Source organism: Mytilus edulis, chromosome 5, assembly GCF_963676685.1.
Source record: "Mytilus edulis chromosome 5, xbMytEdul2.2, whole genome shotgun sequence".
Lineage (NCBI taxonomy): Eukaryota > Metazoa > Mollusca > Bivalvia > Mytilida > Mytilidae > Mytilus > Mytilus edulis.
This window is the reverse complement of record NC_092348.1, coordinates 59,964,513-59,992,271: the sequence shown is the minus strand read 5'-3', so window position 1 is coordinate 59,992,271 and position 27,759 is coordinate 59,964,513. Positions and strand designations below refer to the sequence as shown.

At 32.4% G+C, this 27,759-nt stretch overlaps 1 protein-coding gene across 1 annotated transcript in view; it reads right to left on the bottom strand.

Annotated features, from left to right (window-relative positions):
* LOC139524107 (uncharacterized) overlaps positions 1 to 27,759 on the bottom strand; it is a 75,192-nt gene that overhangs the window by 31,694 nt on the left and 15,739 nt on the right. The window contains exons 16-40 of the mRNA XM_071318678.1: positions 27,525 to 27,639; positions 26,966 to 27,210; positions 26,280 to 26,394; positions 24,217 to 24,482; positions 23,327 to 23,441; positions 21,324 to 21,514; positions 19,834 to 19,948; positions 18,430 to 18,620; positions 16,590 to 16,704; positions 15,524 to 15,726; positions 14,713 to 14,827; positions 13,503 to 13,726; positions 12,684 to 12,798; positions 11,949 to 12,166; positions 10,815 to 10,929; positions 10,350 to 10,603; positions 9,442 to 9,556; positions 8,813 to 9,024; positions 5,700 to 5,814; positions 3,737 to 4,114; positions 3,093 to 3,331; positions 2,708 to 2,822; positions 1,948 to 2,237; positions 1,518 to 1,632; positions 435 to 652 (exon numbers count right to left, since the gene is read on the bottom strand). Coding sequence (XP_071174779.1) covers positions 435 to 652; positions 1,518 to 1,632; positions 1,948 to 2,237; positions 2,708 to 2,822; positions 3,093 to 3,331; positions 3,737 to 4,114; positions 5,700 to 5,814; positions 8,813 to 9,024; positions 9,442 to 9,556; positions 10,350 to 10,603; positions 10,815 to 10,929; positions 11,949 to 12,166; positions 12,684 to 12,798; positions 13,503 to 13,726; positions 14,713 to 14,827; positions 15,524 to 15,726; positions 16,590 to 16,704; positions 18,430 to 18,620; positions 19,834 to 19,948; positions 21,324 to 21,514; positions 23,327 to 23,441; positions 24,217 to 24,482; positions 26,280 to 26,394; positions 26,966 to 27,210; positions 27,525 to 27,639 — 4,509 coding nt within the window. The remainder of the gene's footprint in view (positions 1 to 434; positions 653 to 1,517; positions 1,633 to 1,947; positions 2,238 to 2,707; positions 2,823 to 3,092; positions 3,332 to 3,736; positions 4,115 to 5,699; positions 5,815 to 8,812; positions 9,025 to 9,441; positions 9,557 to 10,349; positions 10,604 to 10,814; positions 10,930 to 11,948; positions 12,167 to 12,683; positions 12,799 to 13,502; positions 13,727 to 14,712; positions 14,828 to 15,523; positions 15,727 to 16,589; positions 16,705 to 18,429; positions 18,621 to 19,833; positions 19,949 to 21,323; positions 21,515 to 23,326; positions 23,442 to 24,216; positions 24,483 to 26,279; positions 26,395 to 26,965; positions 27,211 to 27,524; positions 27,640 to 27,759) is intronic.

Genomic DNA, 27,759 nt, shown 5'->3' with positions numbered 1-27,759 from the left:
TTATTTTTTTGTTAAAGGGTCAAAGTAAATATTTTGTCAAAATTTTATGAAAATCAAACATGCCAAAAATTAATTAATTCTAATCAATGTGTTTGTTTGGTGCCACCTTTAGCTTCAAATGTGACATGATACCAAATTTTGTGAAATGAATTCAACTTATTTAGGTTAAAGACAACCACTAGGGTTTGATGTATTGTAATTAAGTTTTAAAATTTTAAGTTAACAGAATACTTTTTTATAACCAAACCATGTCCTCTTCGCATAAATGTTTGAACTTCAGGAATGGTCAATTCATACTGATGTCAGAAATTTTTGTCAAAATATAATTTTTATCAATTAGTTAATATTAATCTATATTTAATTTTGATGCTGTTGTACACTATTTTAATATACCCATCCCTACGCACATAATAGGTGTATAAATTTTATCTTACCTAGAACAGGTGCTTGTGTTGTCTGGGTACCAGGCTGTCCTGGTGTAGGTACCAATGTGGGTTGTCCTGGTATAGGAGCTAATGTGACTGGTTTGTTTGGTCCTGGTGTTGGTATGATGACTGGTTTATCATAGTTACAAACTGGTCTCTGACAACAGAAATCTTTAGGATCGGTCTCCAGGGTACAATATTGAGGAATAGCTGGATAAGATGGGCATCTAAAAGAATAGGAAACACACATGTTTTAATCTCTTAATATAATATTGAAAATTCACAATTCTTGGCAATGTTTCAGTACCCAGTATTGGTACACAAGCTTCTAAAAGAATTGTAAATTACACATGTATTAATCTCTTTATATTGCAAAAGTTATTCAATGTTTTTATTACTCACCATTGCAAAAATGGTAACTGGATAGATTTAGCAAAACACATAAATGTGCAATTATATTTTTTGTACATGTATTTTAATTTGTATGCAGCATTTTCTGAAATATTTATAAATAATGTTTTTACTCATTGTTGAATGTGAATTAGAGACCTATAGTTGCTACTTCATTTCATAAATCAAGAATTATCACAAAATATTTCTACTGGATTAAAATTATTGTGTCATTGAATAGTATAATTGAGTCTTTTAATACTGTAGATTCTTTATTATTCGTTAAATGTCATTTTTCATGGATTTCATTGGTACAGGTGAATCAAGAATTTGAGTGCTCAATAAATAGCACAGTAAACTATAAGTGGGTCTCATTGGGGTCTAAGCGTGACGCAGGATTGCCGATTTTTTGTAAGCGTGACACGTGAAAGTCAAATTATTGTGTCGTGAAAACGAGAAATGAGGTCTAGCAGGACCCGGAAAATGACAAAAAAAAGAAAATTGGTTACGTACATAGTGTAAGCCGGATACGGGAATCTGACAAAACAGTAAGGATTGGAACGCCCCAATGAGACCCCACTATAAGGTTGTATGCAGACTTTGGCAAAACACGAAATTAAATATCCACAAAAATACAAGTTTTTCTAAATCTGCGAAAATTAATGAATCCACAGTAGGACATTAGTGACTCCATTTTATTACCTTTCAGTACATTCATAATGTCCTGTCATACCATCAGTACATTCACAGTTGTAGTCACATCCATCCTGCCATCTCTGACCTTGTCCATAAGCTTTACCCTTGTATACACATACCACTAAAATATAATCATTTTACTTATTAATTATCATAATGACTATTACAATTTTCATGGAAAAACATTCAGGTTATTTAATCAGATTAGATATTTATAATGATGACTAGACAATTTCAATTTTTGATTTATCTGAAATCAAAATAATTAATTTTCAAAGATCGTAATAATAAATTCCACAATAATTTCTGAATTAACAGAAAAATCCTCAATACATAACACATGCTTAAGATTCTCTGATAAAAAATGAAACTGAAGTGATCATAAGCAAGAACATTACTGCACACTTTAATAAATGCTGGTGTAACTATAACCTACTTTTAGGAGCTGGTGTGGGTTGTCTGGATGGTGTTGGCTGGCCTGGAATAGGTGCTAGAGTAATCATAGGTGTTGGTGTAGGGCTTGGTGCAAATCCTGTTACACTACCTAATGGCTGTCCTGTCACAAGCTGTGGTGGCTGAGTCATTCCTGGACGTGGTGTGACTTGTGGTACGGGGGTTGGGTAACCGTTGACTCCTGGGATACATTGAGGAAGTTGACAACATTGTGGGTCTTTTGGATCTGGTACCATGGTACAGGTAGGAGGAACATTCTTGTATGATCGACATCTGATAAAAAAAAAATATATATACCTTTTATCAAAATTTTCTTTTTTTTTAAACAATTGAAGAAAAAAAAAACAGCTAGGAAGTAAAATAAGCATTAACATATAAATAAAACAGATTATCCTTTTCAGGAATACAATTTTTCAGCAATTTTGAGTTTTATCCAAATTTTCAAAACTTTTTTCTACTTTGCATATACTTATTTTTATACAGATGTATTGTAATCCTTTTCCCATTAACTTCTAGGTTACCGATCATGTATAAAACATTAAAAAAAAATTGACAACTATTGAAACCAAATTGATAAGCTGACATCAGGTAAATCTCAGATAAAGTTACCAGAAGATTTTTTTTCATTCAACAACTTTGAATTCAACAGCAAATAGTTTATTCTTTTTTTTCAGAATAGAAAAATTGATTTTCAAGAAAATTGATGCACAGATGACTGGCTCTTGCTGTAAAATTAATATTACCTGTCGCTACATCTATAGAATCCAGTTTGACCGTCTTCACAGACACATATCTTGTCACAGCCATCATACCAAGTCTGACCTTGAGTATACTGACGACCTTTCATTACACAGACATCTACAAAAAAGACAGATTGTAAAATATTTGTCCTTTTAATACATGCATTGGAACTGGTTTAGCAAAGCATTTATAACTAAGAGACAAATTAAATATAAACTCTTGTGTATACTGAACACATTTTTGGCTAGAGGTATAGAAGGGTGTTGAGATCCCACAAAACATGTTTCAATTATATTCAGGAATATTGTATGATATGCCATTACATTTAAAAGTAAATGAGTACGAAAATGAAAAAACTAAATGAATAATTACTTAATGAGGACTTACTTTTAGGTTGTGGTGCTAAAGTTGGTACTCCAGTGTAGGGGTTTGGTACAAGAGTAGTCTTAAGATTTGGTGCAATAGTTGGGCCACCAGTATTTCCTGGGTTTGGAACCAGAGTATTCATAGGATTAGGTGTCATGTTTGGTGCAGGTGTTGGAGCACAGGTGGCAATCTTACAGCAGGCATCATTTGGATCAACAGATAGTCTGCAGTTAACAGGTAGATTGACATAGGTCTGACAACTGAAAAATAAAATAGTCATATATGACAAATTGTGTTCAGGGGAGATAACTATATTAGCAAAAATTTCAAAATTTCAAAAATAGGTTTTAACAATTATCTTGTTATCACAGTTATCCATTATTATTTCAACTTTTGGATGTACAAGTTAATTTATACTATGCAAACAAAACAGCATAATCAAGTTCACACAAAACTAGGTCCACAATGTTTATGTGACAGTCCAGTAAGAAATCTAATGTATGGTTTCACTAAATTACACTTTTGAAAGATTTTTCTAAATTTACCTAGAATGTAGTGAAAAAATTTGAAAAATTAAAAAAAACATTTGTTTTCATATGTCTTTATATATAAAATTTTAAAATATTCTATAAATTTTATAATAGTTAACAATATATATTACATACCGTTTTGTACACTTATATCTTCCGTTGACGGCATCAAAACATTCACAATGAAGATCGCATCCGTCATCGAATTTCTGTCCTTGAGTGTAAGTCACTCCCTTGTACATACAGACTGGAATTGGTGGACTGTTTGTAGCAGGGGTTGGCATTCCTGGACGTGGTGTTGGTGTCACCCCCACACCAATAATAACAGCTGGTACATTAGGTATCATTGGGGGTACCAGTGTTGGGTTAGGATTTGGTGTCATTCCTGGACCAAGTGAAGGTGTTTGTCCTGGTTGTGGTGTCTGAGGACTACAGCTTGGTACACGACAGCAGCTGTCTGATGGATCGGTAACTAAAACACATCCTTGAGGTACACTTGGGTATTTAGCACATCTAAAAAATAAATTCAAATGATAACTATAAATTCGTACATTCCTCTAGGAACATTTCAATTTCAATTATTGGCTTTTCAAACATGCTTCAGAGAAAAAAACTTTTTGATTCAATCTTAACATAGGTTTTCAATATATCAATACACATATAAATTCCAAATTTGTTTTTAATCGTCAATTTCAATTTCTTGGTTCACAGAAACTCTTAGTCAAAATGCTTAAACTTTTAAGAAAATAAGAATACAAGAGGCTGTCACAACGACAGCAAACCGGATTTATTAATATTTATTTGTGTCCTGGCAATATCACAAGAACCATTACTGATGAATGGTGAAAGTGAAAATCGTCAATATCAAATTTGACCTCCATTTTGTCATCAGTATCAACATCTTAAAATTTGAAAAGCTTAGATTGAATGGTTCATGAGTAAATGCAACAACGTGAATTGAAACGCCATTTCACAATCTTTCAAGAACCATAACTCCTGAACGGTAAAAGTAAAAATTGTCATTATTGAACTTGACCTCTAATTTGCCATCAGTAACAACATATAAAAATTTCAAAAGCTTTGGTTGAATGGTTCATGAGAAAATGCACGAACACAACTGGAAACACCATTTTTCAATCTTTCAAGAACCATAACTCCTGAACGGTAAAAGTCAAAATCGTCATTATTGAACTTGACCTCTATTTTGTCATCAGTAACAACATATTAAAATTTGGGAAGCTTTGGTAAAACAGTTCATGCATAAATGCACGGACACGACTGGAAACACCATTTTTCAATCTTTCAAGAACCATAACTCCTGAACGGTAAAAGTCAAAATCGCCATTATTGAACTTGACCTCCATTTTGTCATCAGTACCAACATATTAAAATTTCGGAAGCTTAGGTAGAACAGTTCATGCGTAAATGCACGGACACGACTGGAAACTCCATTTTTCAATCTTTCAAGAACCATAACTCCTGAACGGTAAAAGTCAAAATCGCCGTTATTGAACTTGACCTTCATTTAGTTGTCAGTAACAACATATTAAAATTTTAAAAGCTTTGGTTGAACGGTTCATGAGTTAATGCACGGACAACATTTGATGACGCCCGCCCGCCCGCCCGCCCGACCGACCGCCCGCCCGCCGTACATCCCCAAATCAATAACCGACATTTTTGTCACAAAAATCCGGTTAAAAATGAGATGAGGAGTATACTTTAAAATTTTTAATATAAAATAAAACAACAACTTACAACAAAAGATAGTAAACATAACTTATAATTATGTGCTATTTGTAATTTTTTGTTCACTTCAATAGTAATCCAATTGGTATCTGGACTGTGCAGATAAATTTATTGTTTGCATTGGGTTTTTTTGTGGTCTAGGAAGCCCAATAGGTAGTTTCTGTACAATTCAAACTGGTTTTACCCCTACACAAATTGTGCCTATACAGAGTTAGTCTATCTAAACCATGCTTTGTTGTTTATTTTTCTTGTTGATGGTAGATGTTGCATTGTTAAATATATTAGGTCAATCCTATTATCTTTTTTTATGAACGAGTAAACCATTTCACTGTTATACTTGCTGATTATTTACCTGTCTGAACATCTGTAGAACCCTGTCTTTCCATTTTCACATACACATTTAAGATCACATCCATCATCCCATGTCTGTCCTTGTTTGAAAGGTACGCCATTGTACATACAGGTATCTACAAATACGAAAGGAAAAGAGACTACATTATTGATTTATTGTTGGTTGATTAACATCCAGTGGCAAATAGTTCATGCATGTTCAGGACAAACTACTATACTTATCCTCATCTCATGGGTCCAGTCAATCTAGCATAAATTTGACCCTAATCTGAAAGTAATTGCAACAGAAGATTTTAAAATTTTTATCTTGAGCATTATACCCCAAATATACACAGAAAAAAGTCCCAAAAAATATTACTTGCGGAAGACTAAAAAAATCATCATTTAAAATTCCTATGGAGATTTGCATTGAAAAGGGAAATAACTCTTGCAGAAAAGGCAGAAATATCAATAAAAATTGATACAAAATTATAACTTTATTGCATCTATTCATCAGAATGTATTGTTTCTGGATCTTTTAGTGGTCTTTAGAGTATAACAAACAACTCTAAATGTGTTTTCATATCTTTTATCAAGCTATACTCTAGATTTCGTAATTCATTAGTTGACCATTTATTGAATTTTTAAACATGTCGAGGTAAAGAATCTCAAATTTATTATTCTTTTTGTGGTTTAAATTTTCTTTAGATAAGTAAGATGCTGAAAAAATATAATATTCAGATATAAAAAATACCAAATTTTCACATTATTTTTTTCAAAATGGTCAAAAAGCTTCAAATTTGCAATTTCTTTAATGAAAAATGCACAAAATAAATAAAACTACCCATAACACTTCGTTTTTGTACATTTCATGAGCAGAAGATGATATAATTTAGTCAAATACAAACTTATAACCCCATCAAAGTATCATACTTTACATAAATTTCAAGAAAATCAACCAAAAACTGACCAAAAAAGACTCATTTTTGCGGAGTTATCTCCCCTTCCAATGTTAATTTCCATAGGAAATCAAAAATGCTGATTGTGAGTTTTCCACAAGTTAGATTTTATGGGACTTTTTTTCTGTGTATATAAAGGGCATTATGCTATAGATTAGAACTAAAACATTTTCTGTTGCAATTAGTTTGAGGTTAAATCTTAGTTTGACTGGACTATTCTAGCGCTATTAAGAATGTATTTTGTCGTCACAATTTCCCATGATTAAGCATACATAGTTCAAATTCATATGGGTATGTAAACATATGATCTAACCATATATTTCACATGTATCCATTAGAAATGAATATTATTACCAAAACAATATGGAATTATATAAAAAGAATTGTTTACATAGATATACATACTACACCCAGATGTCAAAAATGCTAGCTCAACAATTTTGGAATTTTCAAGTTCTCCATTCACCAAAGATGTAAAGACAGACTATACTGATACTAAAAGATGAAAAACCAACTTGAAAACACTCTGATTGCATTAATTTTTAAGTTGTTGCACCATTTCGTTTTGTTACAAACAGCTTTGTCGCTCTTAAACAGGCCTGGGGCCATTACATTGCAATGTAATGCATTACATTACAATTACTTTGTGATTCTTCCATTACAATTACAATTACAATTACATTTTTTCTCACATGTAATGCATTACATTACAATTACTTTGCCTGTGTAATGCATTACATTACATATTACTTTTTCAATATAAAAACAAAAAGCATTTCAAAAACAGAGGTATATGTACATATGTATACAGTGTTAGGGACATAGACTTCAAATACTTAATATGTACATATGTATACAGTGTTAGGGACATAGACTTCAAATACTTAATATGTCCATTGCACTTTATCATCATAAGTGGTTTAAATGTGATGCCATTTAAGAGAACAGTGATCAGTTCTGTACACCTTTCCGGCAATACTTAAAAGCCTTTCTACAGGAGCTTATGTGTGGGAAATGGCTAAATACTTGATAGCTGTATTAACCAAAGAAGAAAGGCACACTGAATTTGACTTCCATTATTCCAGTGCATTGATTGAAATTTCTTCACATGGCTCAGACAAGTAGATGTCAACATTATGTACTGCACCTTACCTGTGTCTATACCCTTTGATTGAGTAGTAGAAGGCATGAAATTGAAAAAGTCACTTTTAAGTTTCTTAGGTGGTGGTAAAAAATAAATAAATGATCATATAATTTTGTTTCTAACATTGATCACTTAATCATTAAGACATCATTAAGGATTTCAAGGGGATATAATAAATGTGTCATTAAAGGATTATCTTGTGAAATGCCTAAGGGTTCTGTGAGGACAAACATAAGTTGAGAAGATTTGATTGCAATAAAAACATTGTGATATTAATTAGGTGAAATAACAACACAGACAGGACCCAAACCACAGGTTGGTTTAAAAATGTTGTTTGATATATTCAATATTTTATTGAAATACATGTATAAGGTGTGTATAGAATTATGAAATTTTCATCTTCATATTTTTTTCATTGATCTATATAGTTTTGCTTGATAATATTTTTTATAATATTTTTCAAAGACCACCTAACACCAAAATATTCCCATATCATATTAAACAAATATCAGAAACCAAGATCAAAGACTTGATATTTTTTACCATTTTATATTTCTTACCTTAATGTGTGTTTTAAAGATTGATGTAATTTATTTGATACAGTAATTAACTGTGACAAAAATTTTATTCCATACTTTCTTTTGTTTTTGTTAATATTTTATTTTTATTATACAATATTCTTCAATTTTATCTATTTTACCAATTTGTAATGAAAAGTAATGTACTGTAATGGAGGCATTACATCAACTTTTAACTAAAGTAATCATTACATTACATGTAATTGTAATGCAGAAAATGTGCATTACAAATTACTTTGCATTACATCCAAAAAAAAGTAATATTACAATGCATTACAATTACAAATTACCATTACCCCAGGTCTGCTCTTAAATCAATAAATATGGTCAGGGAAAATATAAGTTTTGGATAGATAGCAATTCATATATCAATACTCTTTTAACTTCAAAATATATAAAATTATAGTGAAAAAAAAAAAATAACGAAAAAAAATCAAGATACGCAATATCATACCAGGCATTTTTGGTGTAGGTGCTGGAGTTGGTGCCCTTGTCTGTCCGGGAGCAAGTGGTGCCAAGGTCGTTACCATACCTGGAGCTAGAGTCAGGGTTCCAGTGATCTGTCCATTGGTTCCTGTGAAGTCGCAGTAAGGTTTCTTACAACATGGCTTATTATAGTCAGCTACCAATCGACATTGTGCTGGTAAGTTGGTGTATTTTGGACACCTACAAAGGAAGTGTACAATGTTGTCTTTTCATGAAGGAAAGAAATTATAGAAAATATGAGCAACACAATATTAATAGCATATGGACAGACACTGACTGAGATGCAATTTACCCCCTTCTATCATAGATGAGGCATAAAAAGAATTACAAAAAACCAGCCATCAGACAAAATAAGAATTACAATAGAATAAAATTTTTAAAAAAATAACATCAAAATTCTTTAATCTGGAAAAGTAAGATATTAGTATTTATAATGGAGGAGGAATGCAGGTGGTAGAACAAGCATGGATTTTTAAAATGAAGAAACATGTTTGTTCTTTACACTGACCACTGCAAATATTCTGTCCTCAGGCATTATATTCATATGAAAATGGACAAACAAGTTAGAAAAAAGTGTACCCCCTACTAAATACTTACTTCTCTGAACACCTATAGAAACCCATTTTAGCATTAACACATTCACAATCATAATCACAGCCATCTTGCCACTTCTGTCCCTGTGTATAACTTCTTCCCTTGTAGATACAGATTTCTAAAATAAGAAAAAAAAAACACATGATAATGATGATCTTGTATGCAGGTTACAGACAGGCTTTCTTTGTTGGACATTTTTTTTTATAAATTCACCAATTTAATGTTTCTTGTGACAATTTCAAGGAAGATTATGTTTGGTGTCATATTAAACCTGTCTTCTCCCTTAAAAAGGACATAAGCACAATTTTACTATGTCTTTAAATTTTAAAATATGTCATTTGAAACAGAATACTCAATGTTACCTAAAGTGTCATAAAAGGTGAGATGAAACTAGAACTGTTAATAATGCCTGATAAATTAAAAAAACATTTCATACATTTCGTATTTTTGGAGCTCTTTTCTGGATTCACCTGCATTTGGGAACCCTCAAGCCCAAAAATTTGCAAGTCAAGAGTTATAAGAACTTTAGTACAAGAGAAGCTATATGCCTGAGATTCTGACAGTAAAATAGGATGCAAAAACATATACTGTGGATTTATTTATTTTTGTGGATTGAGCAAAGCTACTTTCATGGGTATTTGAATGAGTTTTTTTCCAACGTCTGCATATAAAAATTATAAACAGTTTGTAATTGGTGAACATTTGTATGAGTGATTACCCTGCACCCTAAACAATTGGTATGAAAACAAATAATAATGAATCCACAGGTCTACTTACAGACACTTCTTTCTATCCATGGGAAGACCCACTATCAAGTTATCAACATAAATATATGTTAATAGTGGGTCTTCCCATGGATAGAAACAAGTGCCTGTGTACTACTATTAATCTGAATATAAATTTATCCTAACCTCTTGGAGCTGGTGTTGGTCCTGGTGTTGGGTTGGGTTGTCCTGGTATTGGTACCTGGGTAGTTCCTGGGGTTGGTGCCTTGGTGACAGATCCACCGGTAAGGATTCCTGGTTGTGCTGTGGGGATTGGAACGTATCCAGTCTGGTTGTTATACTGGGGAGGAATGTTACATTGAGGTACTTTACAACAGAGTGGATCTCTATCGTCAGCGACTAGGGCACATTCCTTGGGTATATTGGTGTACTCTGCACATCTAAAAAAAATGAAGAAAAATTAAAGCAATTTGTAAGATGTTAAACGATGGTGTAGCTCATAAAATATCATGTGCTTGATTTTCAAATATAATTGACATTTTACACATAACATCTTAATTGCAAATTTCAGTTTATTATTATAAAACCATTGAATAATTGTGATTAAACATTCAGAATCTGATTCATTGTACAAAAATATAATCTACTAACCTTCTGCTACATCTGTAGATTCCTTGCATGGCATTTTCACATGTACATTGGTAATCACAGTTATCATACCAGTTCTGTCCTTGTGTATAACTCTTTCCTTTATACACACATACAGCTACAAAGGTAATTGGAAAATCCAGTTTTTAGTAAACAATAAATGATGAAACTTAGCAAATTACATGACTTATAGCAGGGCCTCCCAACACTTTCTGACCGAAAAAATGTCAGACAGAAATTTTTAGATTTTTTGAGTTATTATCGCAATAGTTTAAACTTGCCTTTTAATTTCTTTTTATATCACAATTAAACAGAGAATTTTTCTCAATATTGCCAAAATTAAAATCGTATATTAGTCTTGAATGACGAAATTGCAATAATAAATGAATGCAATAAATTCTAAATTTACAATAGTTAAAAATATAGTAAAAAGATCAAATTTCTTTTTCAGTCAATCAAACCCTAAACCAGTTTGGCACAGACTTCTTATAGTAAGCTTTTTGATAACAAAGCTTATAAATTACAATAAATAAGAATCATACATTAATTCAAGAAAAAGAAATTCTTAGAATCATTTTTTTCCTTTATAAACTGGACAAAGCTAACCATTAATGCTCATACAAAGAAATGTTTCTGTAAGATATTAATTTTCTGTCTATATTTTTATATTTTTTAGTGTATATTGATTTTCACGAAAAATATTCCTATGGCCTATAAATAAAAATAAATACTCTGTAAAAAGTTATACCCTACAAACTAACAAATCCACAATTTTTATTTTTATTTAACCTCTAACTAGTAAGAACTGATGAATCACATTACATGTTCTTCAATAATAAATTCATTATAGAATTCCAGGGTTAAAATTTACAATTTGCTCCAGACCCACGTTACGTTTACAAAAGACTCATCTGTGCACATCAAACCAAAAAAAGTTAAAAAGGCTAAATAAAGTACGAAGTTGAAGAGCATTGACCACCAAAAATTCCTAAAAGTTTTGCCAAATTCAGCTTAGATAATCTATTCCTGAGGAAGAAAAAAAAGCCTTAGTATTTTTTAAAAAATTCAAAGTTTTGTGAACAGTTAATTTATAAGAATGACCATATCAATGATAATTCATGCGGACACAAAACGAACCTTTAGGTAAAGCTGGTGTAGCATAAGGAGCCCTTGTGGGTTGTCCAGTGTAGGGTGTGGGTACAAGTGTTGGTCCAATATGAGGGGCTTGTGTGGGCCCTTTGCCTGTTAATTCATTCACATTAGGATTGAAAACACACTCTGGTTTGTAACAACATGGGTTAGCTGGATCCTTCTGTAAGCTACATTGTGGTGGCAGGGTCGGCCATTTTGGACACCTATAAGCAACAATGAATAAAACATTAATATTATTACAACTTCTAAATAGAATGCTTATTATTGATGCCAACAAATACTGTAAACACAATTATTCTTTATGCATATAATGTTTGCAGTTTTATTTAACACACTTAAAAAGGTTTTTATTTGGTACGCAATATGTTTCTGATTGGTAAACATTAAACAGTATTTCCATTTTTCATTTCATCCTTAATCTTAGTAAAAAGTATTCTACAAAAAATGGTACTTTTCTATCACTAAACATTACCTGGGAAATTATTTTAATGAAATTTCAAGCATTCTGATTGATCTAGATTATAATCATCAGATATGATATCTGAGGTTTATAAATATGAATCATACATTATGAAGAAAACATAACTTTCTTAAAGATGAAAGTTTAAAATATTTGATAATATCAAGTATGATGATGGATGTTTTTAACGACTTTGACTGGCTATTACAGCCTTCACACAGTCAGCTGAATATCTGAGGTTTATATCAAGTATAGCTTACTTTTCAGTGCAAGTATATTTTCCTTTCATTGCATCGTCACACACACATGTGTACTTGCAGCCGTCATCCCATCTCTGTCCCTGGGAGTATTGTGCATTCTTGTACAAACATTTGGCTAAAATGAATTTTAAAAAATGTGTTAGAATTGGTGCAATCTGATTTCTGATGTGTTTTTGATTATTCTATTGAGCAATTATTCAAGACAAAAGTGATTGAAAATCTTTACAATTTCTACACTTGTGACATTATCTTGAAATCTTAAGAACTATTTAACTAACTAATTACTAAAATGCAATCCACTATGATATCTGTATATAGTTCAAACAATGAACAAATATGTTCTATTATCAAATTCCCTTAAGAACCTGTGCAACAACTCTTTGAGGGGTCTGTAGGTGGCCTGTTGCAAGGCAAAATTTCTGTCCCTATCCAATATACCCTCATTCACCAGTGGCAGTCTAACTTTCCCCGACTATCATCCCAAATGGCCTCTATTATGACAAGTCCTACCTATTGTATTTATTGTTAACTTGTTCTCGTCCTGAATATGCATGAAATACTTGCCACTGGATGTTAAGCAACCAACAATCAATCAATCAAATTCCCTTCATGTGGCTAAGGACTCATCACTCTATATGATAAATAGCAGAAGCAGACAACCAATGGTCTTCTTAAATTATTCTAAGTTTTTTCAACCTTAAATTGGTTTTTACCATACTGTGACTTTTCTTCTTGATCTTTTGCATATTCCTGTATAATTGATTACTTTACAATAGCTTCATGTACTTACAAGAAAAAAAATCATTTTATGAAACTTACTAATTGGTTTTGGTGTTGGTCCTGGGCCAGGTGTTGGTGCTGGAGTGTTGACCTGTCCAGTAATTATAGCAGGTGGAGCGAGAGTTGGAATCAAGTTAGGGGGAACTGTTCCAGAGATATTTTTCAAGATAGATTGGAAATTACATTCTGGTTTCTGGCAGCAAATATCAGTGGGATCTGTTACCAAAGTACAATCCTTTGGAAGAGTTGGATATTTTGGACATCTAAAAAAATAAATTAAAAAGATTTTGTCATTATAAAATATTTATTTAATATCTACAGAATACATGTTAAGTGAACTTCTGTTTTTATATATAAAAAAAATTAATAAAGAATGGAAATGGGGAATGTGTCAAAGAGACAACAACCTGACCATAGAACAGACAACAGCAGAGGAAACTAGATGTGTCAAAACGACACGAATGGCCCTGTCTCAAAAGTTGAAAAATCTGCAATTTTAATAACACATGTGGACACAAACATGATGGTAGTCTCACATATAAAAAAATCAGCTCAAAATCTGGAGGCATATAGAAAAAAAGTCTGTATAACTGTGATTTATAACAATTTTGAAAGTTGTACACCCTTAATTTTGGCAAAAATTAGCGAAGCAGAACAAAACTTAAACTTGATCTGTAACTTATCATGAGTAAATCACAAACCAAAAATCAGACCAATATCTGAAAGCGTTTAGAAAAAAAGTCTGTATAACTTTGATTTTCAACAATTTATCAAAGTCCAAATCTTAATTTTGGCAAAAATTAGCGGAGCGGAACAAACTTAAACTTGATCTGTAACTCATCATGGTAAACTCACATACCAACAATCAGCACAATATCTAAAATAAATAAATAATATTTTTATATAAAGCTTGATGCAAATTACCACCTGTTATCAAATTCCTGCAGGTGGAATAATACTTTAACGATAAATCTCTAAAATTGTGATAAAATTTAGTAAAAATTTTGATCAATACCTTATATCTATACCCCTGTTGTAAAGGTCTGTTGATATAGAAAAAAGTAAAATGTCAAAAATACCAAACACCAAGGAAAATCCAAAACAGAATGTTCCTTATCAAACGGCAAAATCACAAGCTCCAACACATCAAACAAATGGGAAACAACTGGCATATTTCAGACTTGGTACAGTCCTTATGTAGAAAAGGTTGGAATAAACCTGGTTTAATAACTAGTTAAATGATAATTACCTGTCATTACAAGTGTAGAATCCTTGTGTTGCATCATCACATCTACATCTCTTATCACATCCATCATCCCATGTCTGTCCTTGGTAATATCTAACTCCACTGTAGAGACAATAATCTGAAAAGTAGTTAGAATTATTTGTTTAATAGGATATTAAATTTAAGATCTGCCAAACTTTCCCCTAAATTCATTTTTATTGTTAGCACTTGCCCAAATCATAACATTTCAAAACTTTTAACGAGAATATTAAAGTTTTTTTTAAAGGCTCTATAAAATAGGTTAATAGTGCTTTCTTTTTAATTTATAAAAAGGCAATTGATACAGTGTTTTTGCCAGCATCACATAAAGACCTAAAAGTTAAGCAATGGACAGTACTCACTGCATACTAGTATAACAAGTTGTAAACTTGGATAATTTCCCAGCCACTCTCATTATGTTGATTGCAAGACAAGAGCTATTGATTAGAAATGTTGGTTATTTCCATGTGTTTTGTAATTTTTTTACTCATGTGCATCTATCTGAAATCTAAGCTATTCCAGTGTTCAATAGGGTAAACTACTTACAGACTTCTAGGCCAGGATTGAGAGGACCATTCCAATTAAGGTTTTGAAGGTTTATTCAATTTCAATCATGCCTACATGTGAAGCAGGACTAGTGATTACTGGACAAAGTGAAGAAGGACCTATCTGCATTCTGACCTGATGTTTACAGTTTCTATATAAGACCCACATGTGGAGTAGTGACTACTTACTCAGAAGTGGGGCTAGTTTGGATGATTATGTAAGATCAACATGTGTATTTCTAACTACTCACTCAGGACTGGGGCTAGTGTTGATGGTCCATTTTGACCTGGCATTGGTGGCACTAAAGTAGGCCCAAGATGTGGAGCAGGGGTCAAAGTTCCAGTAATTTCATTAAGACCTCCATTGAACTGACAGTCTGGTACTTTACAGCATGGGTTTCTGAAGTCTGTTATTAGAGTGCATGGGTATGGCAGATTTCCATATCGAGGACAACTGAAAAAGACAATCCGAACATAAATTATCAATCATCCGTTAGGGTCATATCATACTCATATGTTAAAGCCCACACCAAAATAGATTTTTTTCAAATTATAATAAATTCTCAAAAAATTTCATATTTTAAAAATTTTGATTCCTATTTCATAATATTATTAATAAAGTACTATAACATGTATAAGTACCTTTCCAAATACATGTGAGTATTTCCAAAATCCCTCTTCAAATAATTTCTACTTACATGAAAATATATAAATCTAAATATCAAATATTTCATAATTTCCTTTCCTCCCATTAAACATAATAAGGAAAGGATCTGGTATCCCTATTTATAAAGTGCTATAAGGAAATACAGGTCTAAAAAAAATAATAAAAATTCTATGGATTCATTACAATTTGTTGAGTACCATTTTTGGCTGATTTCACAGCTTTTGAAAAATATAAATTCAAATTTTCAATGATATATAAAGATTGTAAAGAAATCATTGCAAAACCACAAAATCAAATATCCATGAAAATGTATTTTTTACTGAATCCAAAATTTTTGACAGCCATGACATACATGATTGTGTGCATAGTACACGGATGCCCTACTCATACTATCATTTCTATGTTCAGTGGACTGTGAAATTGGGGTAAAAACTCTTAATTTGGCATTAGAATTAAAAAGATCATATCTTAGAAAACATGTATACTAAGTTTCAAGTTGATTGAACTTCAACTTCATCAAAAACTACTGTGACCAAAAACTTTAACCTGAAGAAGGACAGACAGACGAACGAACGGACCAACAGACCATATAACATAATGCCCCTCTTCTATCGTAGGTGGGGCATAATAAACAAATTTGCAGTACTTACGTTTCATCACATTGGTATAGGCCAGATCTTGCATCTTTACAATAACAATGGTAATTACAACCATCATCCCATTTCTGATCTTGAGAATATTTCTGTCCCTTGTACAAACAATAACCTAAAATCAAGAAGAGTCAAGTATAAAGACAATTAAAAAATTATATACTAGTTGTAAACCATGGTTACTTGAAACTCACAGGGACACATTTCTTCAACATGATAATCCTTTTATTACAAAACCGAATGAGGAAGAGGTGGGTTCCTGTGAGGGACCTTTAACAATGCAGGAATGTTTGTCTTCTTTTAAACTTATGAAGAACTCCAAATCACCTGGTATAGATGGATTTACTGTTGAGTTTTATAAATTCTTTTGGAATGATATTAAGATACCACTGGTAAGATGTTTAAATGAGGCTTTAGAATATGGAAAGTTCTCAATCACACAAAGGCAGGGACTCATTACTCGTATGCCAAAGGAGGGTAAGTCAAAATTTTATTTAAAGAACTGGCGACCTATCACACTTTTGTGTTTAGACTATAAGATAGCTACAGCAAGTTTAGCAAATAGACTAAAAAAGGTGCTGGTAAATATAATTAGTCAAACACAAAAAGGATTTCTTAAAGGTAGGTATATAGGTGAATGTACTAGATTTATTTATGATCTGATGGAAAAGATGGAGGAAGACGACACTCCTGGACTTTTACTTTTAGTCGATTTTAAAAAAAGCTTTTGACACGGTCGAATGGTCTTTTATACTAGAGGCTTTTCAGTTTTATGGCTTTGACCATACATTTATAAGTTGGATTAAGGCATGCTATTGTGATGCCTCTAGTGCAGTGTTAAACAACGGATATATTTCAGAATTTTTTTCATTGAAAAGAGGGGTTCGTCAAGGGGATCCTCTATCTCCTTATCTATTTATTTTAGTTTTGGAACTACTCATTGCAGCTATTAAAAATGACCCTGATGTTGCTGGGGTAACAATTAATGACTCAGAATTTTTATTGAGTCAATATGCTGATGATTCTTCCCTATTCCTTGATGTTGACCAAGTCTCTAAATCAATGTCTAAATTTTCAGAATGTGCTGGACTTATGTGTAATTTTGACAAAACTGAGGCCATATGGATTGGGTCAAAAAAGGGTAGTATGGAAAAACTTTTGCCAGAAAAAAATCTTGTTTGGAACCTTTCTCGGAGGTTCAAACTATTAGGTATATGGTTTGAGCTTGCTAAAAGGGATAAGACTCTATGTAATTTTTCTGCCAATATAAACAGTATCAAGTCACTTCTTAATACTTGGACTTATAGAGAACTAACATATATTGGGAGGGTTGTTGTGATTTAAACTTTAGAACTTCCCATTTTGGTTCTAGTTCTGACTGTCCTTCCTAACCCCCCAGATGGGGTTTTGAAGGATATTCAAAATATATTTTTCAATTTTTTATGGAAAGGAAAACCAGATAGAGTGAAAAGAACAGTGGTTATGTCCGAACACTGTGATGGCAGTCTTAAGATGCCTAATATTTACTATTTTTGTTATAGTGTAAAAATGTCTTAGCTGTATAAATTACTAGACCCCCAAAATTACTCTCCTTGGAAAGTTTTGCTACTTAGTTATATACTAATTTTCGTGGATTTTTTCAGTACAGGTGAACCACGAAATCAAATATTCAATGAATGATAAACTTGTTTAGGCTTATATGCAGACTTTGGCAAAACCACGAAATTATATATCTACGAATTTGCAAGTTTTTCTTTATCCACGAAAATTGGTACCCACGAAAATAAATGAATCCACAGTAACTTATAGTTTTGAGAGAATACAACAGACTAAGTCTTACCAATGTTAATATTTGTTCCTGAATTGCCTGATCCTTGGAAAGATCCTGGTGACAAGGTTACTACACCCCCGGTTCCTGTGTTTACACCTGGAGCTGGAGTAAAATTGCATTGTGGTACTTTGCAGCAGACGGGATCCTGTGTGTCTGGAACCATCGAACAACCATCAGGAACATTCTGGTATTCTGGACATCTGAATTTTAGAATAAAAGTTTACTTTATAAATTGTGACTTGAATGAAGAGTTGTCTCATCAGTCATTGGCCCTCATACCACATCTTCCTATATCTATTTGTTCTCTTAAAACATTCCTAAGAAGTCTACAATATATTCTATAAGTAATACAATTAAACATATACATACAAAACCCAATATACATGGTGAAACTTGTCCCCTATGAACTCTTAAATGGCAGGCTAAACCATATATTTGGGAAATTTTGATATTTTTAATTTTCACTATATTTGCAAAAAGACATTTTATTGGGAAGTTAATCTCATGTAACACATTTCGTCATCCATTTAAATGTATTGTATAAAATTGTGAAACCAAAACAACCAGCATGCTGAAAATTTAACAGCCCCTTTTACAGCTAGAACTTTATAAGAAAAAACAAGAATGTGTCCTCAGTACACGAATGCCCCACTCGCACTATCATTTTCTATGTTCAGTGGACCGTGAAATTGGGGTAAAATCTCTAATTTGGCATTAAAATTAGAAAGATCATATCATAGGGAACATGTGTACCAAGTTTGAAGTCGATTGGACTTCAACTTCATCAAAAACTACCTCGACCAAAAACTTTAACCTGAAGCGGGACAGACGGACGGACGGACGGACGAACGAACAGACGCACAGACCAGAAAACATAATGCCCCTCTACTATCGTAGGTGGGGCATAAAAATATATAAGTAATTATAAAACCATGTAAGTACAATAAAAAGTTTTTTTTATAGATGTATTAATAATCATTTTACATATCAACTACTGGTTTCAATCCTCCAACAGCTCATATAAAAAATGGCAAACCTCCATCAAACAATATTACAATAAAAATTGTTACCAGTAGCGTTATGTTTTAAACATACCATACTAATCAACAAGGGAGATAATGTTAAACAGAAAATATTCCATGAGAAGTTTCAAATAGAAAATGATCTTATGCAACTGCACAGATACATGTACATATATAAGACTTTTTAATGATTTTGGAACATTCAATTTGTAATAAAAGATAAATTTTGCCTTTTTAGTAGGTTCTTATATCAAGTCAATTTGGCAGAATTTTTACAGACTTTGCATCAAGATTTTGTCAAACCTAAATAAGTTAACAGATGTATTGATATTCATTTGCATAAGTTCAATTTGTATTCGAACAAGATCACATGTTCCAATTCCTACATTACCTGTTTGTACACCTGTAGAAGCCAAGAAGTGCATTGTCACATGTACACCTGTATTTACATCCATCATACCACTGCTGACCTTGTGAGTATTGTTTACCACCATACACACACATTTCTAAAATCAAAAAAGAATGTGCATCTGATTTCTGATAGAATAACTTAGGTAAAACAAGAATGTGTCCATAGTACACGGATGCCCCACTCGCACTATCATTTAACATGTTCACTGGACCGTGAAATTGGGGTCAATACTTTACCGGTAATTTGGCATTAAAATTAGAAAGATCATATCATAGTTAACATGTGTACTAAGTTTCAAGTTGATTGGACTTCAATTTTATCAAAAACTACCTTGACCAAAAACTTTAACCTGAAACTCCCACTTTCATTTTCTATGTTTAGTGGACCGTGAAATTGGGGTCAAAAGTCTAATTTGGCTTCAAAATTAAAAAGATTATATCATAAGCAACAAGTTTACTAAGTTTCAAGTTGATTGGACTTCAGCTTCACCAAAAACTACCTTGACCAAAAACTTTAACCTGAAACTCCAACTTTCATTTTCTATGTTCAGTGGACCGTGAAATTGGGGTCAAAAGTCTAATTTGGCTTTAAAATTAGAAAGATCATATCATAAGCAACAAGTCTACTAAGTTTCAAGTTGATTGGACTTCAGTTTCATCAAAAACTACCTTGACCAAAAACTTTAACCTTAACGGACGGACGCACAGACGGACGCACAGACAAACAGAGGCACAGACCAGAAAACATAATGCCCTTCTACTATCGTAAGTGGGGCATAAAAATCTTATCTTTTATCCATCCAAATTTCTGTAAATTTGAGATGTAGGCAAATGTTTTATTTTCATTATTCATACATTTAAATTTTCTGGCGAGAGCATCACTGATGCATATAAATCCTGAAAAGTGCTTCAAACACCAAATTAATATTTTCTCCGCCCATTTTTCAGTGGAAAATTAAATGCATATGAACATATTATTTTTAAGCCAGTCTTTGCTCTTTATTCTCCTTTATCTCCCTTACCCACAAATATTTTTTTGCATTATCTCCCTTACCCACAAATACTTTTTGCATTATCTCCCTTACCCACAAATAATTTTTGCATTATCTCCCTTACCCACAAATAATTTTTGCATTATCTCCCTTACCCACTAATACTTCTTGCATTATCTCTCTTACCCACAAACTTTTGGCATCATTTCCATTACCCACAAATAATTATGACATTACCTCCCTTACCCACTAATAATTATGACATTACCTGACTTACCCACAAATAATTATGACATTATCTCCCTTCCCAACAAATTCTTTTGACATCATCTTTCTTCCCCACAAATACTTTTGACATTTAATATCTCTCTTCACTACATTTAAAACTTTGGACAATATCGCCCTTCCGTTCAAATACTTTTGAAAATACAGGAATAAAAACAACTTTTTTTTGGATACTTTTATGTGTTTTACTTACTAGGTTTAGGTGATGTTGGTCTTGGTGTAGTTGTGATTGGTTGTGGTGTTATTGGTGCCATGGTAAGTGTAATAGCACCAGTGAAAGAATTTCCAGTAGCTGAGAAATCACAGTGTGGTTCCATACAGCATGCATCAGCCACAGATTGTTGTAGAATACATTGCTGTGGAAGGTTATTATATTTTCTGCATCTGTTCAAATCAGCAAAATATATTTTGGTTAAATTAAAAACTACATTATCATCAATCATAGATTAATTATGTTTCCTATCTGATAAATCATACCTACTCCTGCAAAATCAAATTCTGGTTCATAATGTCCATTTATACTAGAATTAGATACTGTAAATTAAGAAATTATTGCGTGTATTTTTTATTGTTAAAGTGTCATTTTAGACTAGATTGCGATTTTAATTTTTGAAATATTAAGAAAAGGCCTGTTTAATCATATATAAAAAATTCCAAAATGTGAATTTTAATTATTAGGATTGTAACCCTGTCCCATTTCCCCAATAATTTCTAAATTTTATAGTATCTCTTAACAAGAAGAATGTGTAAGAGAGTTAACTAAACAAACAAGGATGTATGCACAGAAGTTTATACATGTGTATCTACTGTCCTTCCTAAACAAACAAGGATGTATGCAAAGAAGTTTATACATGTGTATCTACTGTCCTTCCTAAACAAACAAGGATGTATGCACAGAAGTTTATACATGTGTATCTACTGTCCTTCCCAAACAAACAAGGATGTATGCAAAGAATTTATACATGTGTATCTACTGTCCTTTCTAAACAAACAAGGATGTATGAACAGAAGTTTATATATGTGTATCTACTGTCCTTCCTAAACAAACAAGGATGTATGCACAGAAGTTTATACATGTGTATCTACTGTCCTTCCTAAACAAACAAGGATGTATGCAAAGAAGTTTATACATGTGTATCTACTGTCCTTTCTAAACAAACAAGGATGTATGAACAGAAGTTTATATATGTGTATCTACTGTCCTTCCTAAACAAACAAGGATGTATGCACAGAAGTTTATACATGTGTATCTACTGTCCTTCCTAAACAAACAAGGATGTATGCAAAGAAGTTTATACATGTGTATCTACTGTCCTTTCTAAACAAACAAGGATGTATGAACAGAAGTTTATATATGTGTATCTACTGTCCTTCCTAAACAAACAAGGATGTATGCACAGAAGTTTATACATGTGTATCTACTGTCCTTCCCAAACAAACACTGATGTATGCACAGAAGTTTATACATGTGTATCTACTGTCCTTCCCACTCACTTTTTGTCAAAGAGAGGCAAAAGATACCAAACATAATTCAAACTCATAAGTCGAAAAAAAAACTGAACAACAACCAAAAGACAAATAAAAGTATACCAAACAAAACTTAAGACTGAGCAACACAAACTCGACCAATATCAGTGACTGTCTGTAAACTAAAAAAACTAAAAGCAATTTATAACTTGTTGTCTTGGTGCCTACATATTTCTGAGGGTCATATCACATCTATACTCTATAGATGACTATATTTGCTTATCTTAGAGATATTGCATTAAAATATATGTGGGAGAGTAGGAAGGGGCATTCAAAATATCTCTATAACCAAGAACAATTTTTTAGATAATTTTGCATAATGGTAATAGAAGCATACTGAAAAAAGACCGATGACCCACATTTAATAATATACTTCCCTTCCTACCCTCCCACATAAATTTTAATGGAATAGCCCTTAAGTTAAACAGCTGTTATCTTAACAAAATTTACTGTGGATTCAATATCATTGTTGGATACCAATTTTCGTGGGTTTTTATGGTTACAGTTAAACCACCAATTTAAATGTTCAACGAAATACAAATTTCTATTCTTTGGCAGAATCATGAAATCACATATCCATGAAAAGGCAAATTTTCAGCAATCCATGAAAATCAGTACCCACGAAAATAAATAAATCTACAGTATAAGATATCTCTTTTGTATGCTCACCTTTCTCTACATCTCCATTTTCCAATTGAAGCATCTTCACAGACACATTTATAATCACAGCCATCATCCCAATTCTGTCCTTGGTTATATCTCTTTCCTTTATATTCACAATATCCTAGATGATAAAAACAAATCAAGTAAGGAAAAGAACAGTTCTTGTTAGTCAAAGGCGTAAAAAATTATAAAAAAAATCTGAATCAAACTGACCATTCATTAGTGGGGCAAATTGAAAAATGTGATATTTTATGGTGGGTTGTTATTTTTTTTATTTCATAGCATTAACTTTATGTATTGGGTTAATATTCATGAATTTAACTGAAGTTTGCCTTTCACACTCTTAAAACTTTTACAAAAAGACCATTATAGGGGAAACAAAAATTGGAAAAATATTCCCATGAATAGGTCTGGTCCGCCAAATTTAAACTCCATGAAAATCAATCATTTTCCAGTATATGAAATTATGATCCAATACAATAAGAGATATTGCGAAAAAGATTAATACATGGTCATTTCTACATTAGTCCATGCCAGGTATCATCCTGAAACTCCCATATCAGCCAAAGACGATAAATATATACAAACAAGAATGTGTCCAAAGTACACGGATGCCCCACTTGCACTATCCTTTTCCATGTTCCATGGACTGTAAAAATTGGGTAATAATCTAATTTGGCATTAAAATTAGAAAGATTATACTATAGGGAACATATATACTTAAAGTTTCAAGTTGATTTGACTTCAATTTCATCAAAAACTACCTCGACCAAAAACTTTAACCTGAAGGGACGGACGGACGGATGGACGCATGAACGGAGCCACAGACCAGAAAACATAATGCCCCTCTACTATCGTAGGTGGGGCATAAATATACAATATACAATATGTCTTACCAATTCCTGGTCTATTTGTTGCTGATGGGGCAGTAGGCGGGGCAACAGTCTGGTTACCATATAACATGGTGTAATGAACCTGGTAAGTGTTGTTGTACAGATCAGTAATACTGGGTGGTCGTACTACACCTTGTCCTGTTGTTCCCTGGTTAAATATTGGGATCACTGGAGTCTTGGGGTCAATGCATACTGGTTTCTGGCAGCATGGTTCACTGTCGTCTGCTTCCATGTGACAGCCAACTGGGAGATTAGGGTAAGATGGACATCTGAAATTTAAGCAATAACAAGTTGAGCTTTTACTCATAATTTAAGTAATGATACTGTAATTCAATTTATTTTCGCGAGCAATTTTTTGGCGACTTCAGGAGTAGAAAAATAACACAGATATAAAATGTCTCGAAAATGTTAAACTTGGATCTTTCCTTCTTAAACTACATCTTATAAATGTTTAAATCCTGAAACTAAGTAGCCGCATAGTGTAATAGAAAGAGTAAAATGCAAAATAAAGTATCCACGAAAATAAGTTAATTTACAGTAGTCCTGCTATCAGTATTCTATAATATGTTTCCATTTTCACTGAATTAGTACACATTTTTAATTAAAGGGACAGCTGATGCCAGCCTCTGGGTGTCCAGGATTTTCACACTATGTTGAAGACCCTATGGGCCTATGGATATTTTCTACTCTTTGGTTGGAATGTTGTCTTTTTGACACATTCCCCATTTTCATTTTCAATAGTACAGTCAAACCTGATTAAACCGGACCCTGAATAAACCAGTTTCCTGTCCATTCCGGCCGAAAATGAAAGTCCCAATTTTTCCCCTTCAAAGTCTTTGTTAAAATACCCTTTGTAAACCTGACCCTGTGTATTCCGAATTCCAGTCTAATTATGAAGTTCCAATACTCTTAATTACATTAATTATTACGTGTCAAAACCGGTTTGTCTAATTAATTTCCATGATCGATATGCAATCAAAACATATTTGTTTATACAATATGGCTTTTCAGGTAATCAATTAGTCAGGTGTTAAACTGTGAACTTACAATCGTACAGTAGTGAGCTGTATTATTTATTAAAACATTATAAACGTGTCAATTAAACGAAAAGACACAACGAATATATCTCGGAGTGAAATTACTTTGTAACTTGGATAAACAAATTTAAATCTCGGAGTAAGAAATTTACATCGTGATTTCGAAGTTCTGGATTCCCTGTTGTGAACCCCTAAACAAATGACCTTAATAATGAAAAACACCCGGATGACAACAATCAATGGGTATTGTACGCTGTACGACAACGTTTCGATAGTGATGAAATTACGTTTGATAATATTCTGGCTTTTTAATCGGCCACTCCAACATTTCAAATTAATGATCATGGAAGTAAATCTAAACTCTCGTCTAACAATCCCAAAAAGGCGAGCATTATGATGCAAATGCAAACAATGAAAAACGAAGTGAAGTATTTTAATTTATCAGATATAATTTACAATCAGAGAGAACTTTTACATGCAAAATATCGGACGTCACAAGTCATTAACTTCCGGTCAAAACGGAAACCTGAATAAACCGGCTCACCGTCCAAACCGGCCCTTTTTCATAGTCCCGTAGCTGGCTGGTTTATACAGGTTTTACTGTATATAAAAAGGAATTTGATGAGTGATTGATGTTAAAACTCATCACACAGTTAAGTATGCTAACAGTATACACAGTGTAGCATGCTCAAATGTAGGTTGATTCTAAATTCCAGAAAGCCATGATAATAGGCCACTGAGAAAAAATGCAATACAAAGTTCATACATGGCAATTATGATTATGTAAAAGGAAACAATAAAAAGAATTACTGTCCAGTAATTAAAAATCCAATCTATTTATTACCATTAATGAAGTCAAAATTATGAATTACCATAAATTCAAAAAAGTGCATTTGAACAATCAATTAATTATACTATTTTATATATAAATATAAAGGGATATATATTTTCATGTATCTTGGGTTCTGTAAAATAATAAAATCATGTCATATCTATAATACAGTAAAAAAAAAACAAATAAAATCTCACTTTGAGGAACACTCATAAAATCCACTTTGAGCACTCTTACAAGCACAACTAAACTGGCACCCATCATCCCACATCTGGTCTTGTAGATAAAGTTGTCCCTTGTACAAACAACCACCTGTTAAATAGAAAAAAATTACATACTGATAATTCCTGTGTAAATTAAGAAATGAAAACATGAAAAAATGTGTATAAGCTGCTCTTTTCACAAATAAATCAATTAAAATTAATCGTCAGATATATATATATATACATACAAACACATATATATTATTTTAAAATAAAAAGTTGAAATAGTGTTTTTATTTCAAAACTACTTTTCTTTCTTCCCATATCTTGAAATTTAGGCAAAGCTGGAAACAATAAGGAATTATTCACCAAACTTAAGCTTACAGTGGACCCTCTCTGGCGGAGAGTTGTCTTATTAGGAATCATACCACATCTTCTTATTTTTATATTATTCATACTAACTACAATTGTTTTCCATAGGAAATATACCAGCATTCTTCCAAAATTAAATTTTAAGAGGAGAAGCTCTAGATGTCTATATAAGTCTGATTAAATTGTCTGGTTCTCAACTCATTTAAATCCACCCTACATCAGGCATGGGGTAATCATAACCAGTTATCGTAATCAGTTGTAATCGATTACATTTTGCAGTGTAATCCTATGTAATCAATTTTACTTACGAAGTGTAGGTGCTTGCATTCCAGTTCCTCCGGTACCAGGTTGTGGAGTGGCTCCACCTGGTGCTGTGGGTATTATCTGTGGCTGATTGGGATTTTTAACTACGATCAGTCCTCCACTGCCGATTGTTCCGAGGTTGTTAGTTGAGGTCAGTATGGATCCAGAATCACATTGTACTGAGGCACAACAATCACCAGATTTCTTTGTTTCATAACAACCAGTAGGTAAATTGCTGTATTTTGGGCAGCTGAATTCAAAGTATATAAACATTATCAAAGATTTGAATCCTTTAAACAGGTGGCACCACTTAATATTAAACAAACTTTAGAAACTTTTTGGGTGTAGTCTGTCTTTTTTATGATCTTTAAAAAACCTTTCCCTTTTTAAATCTTCTATCCTACTTTTTTTGAAATGTTAGTGTATTAGTTTGCTAATATAAGCCAGGGGTTGGAACCAACATATATTTGTTTGTCTTATATCATCTCAGTTGTCACATTAGGTGAAAAATTGGAATTAAGTAATAACACAATCAGTTAGATCCTATGTTACAAATAAACTTACATATTTGTACACCTGTAGTAGCCATAAATAGCATCTTCACATACACACTGTGTATCACAGCTGATCATCCAACCTTGTCCCTGGCTGTATTCTTCTCCATTGAACATACATTTTTCTGTGGAGAAACAAACCAAAATATATTTATACATGAATATTGCACAGATGATTATACAGGATTTTGAAAAAAAACATACATTTATTTGTTGAGAAACAAATCATAATATACATGTATATT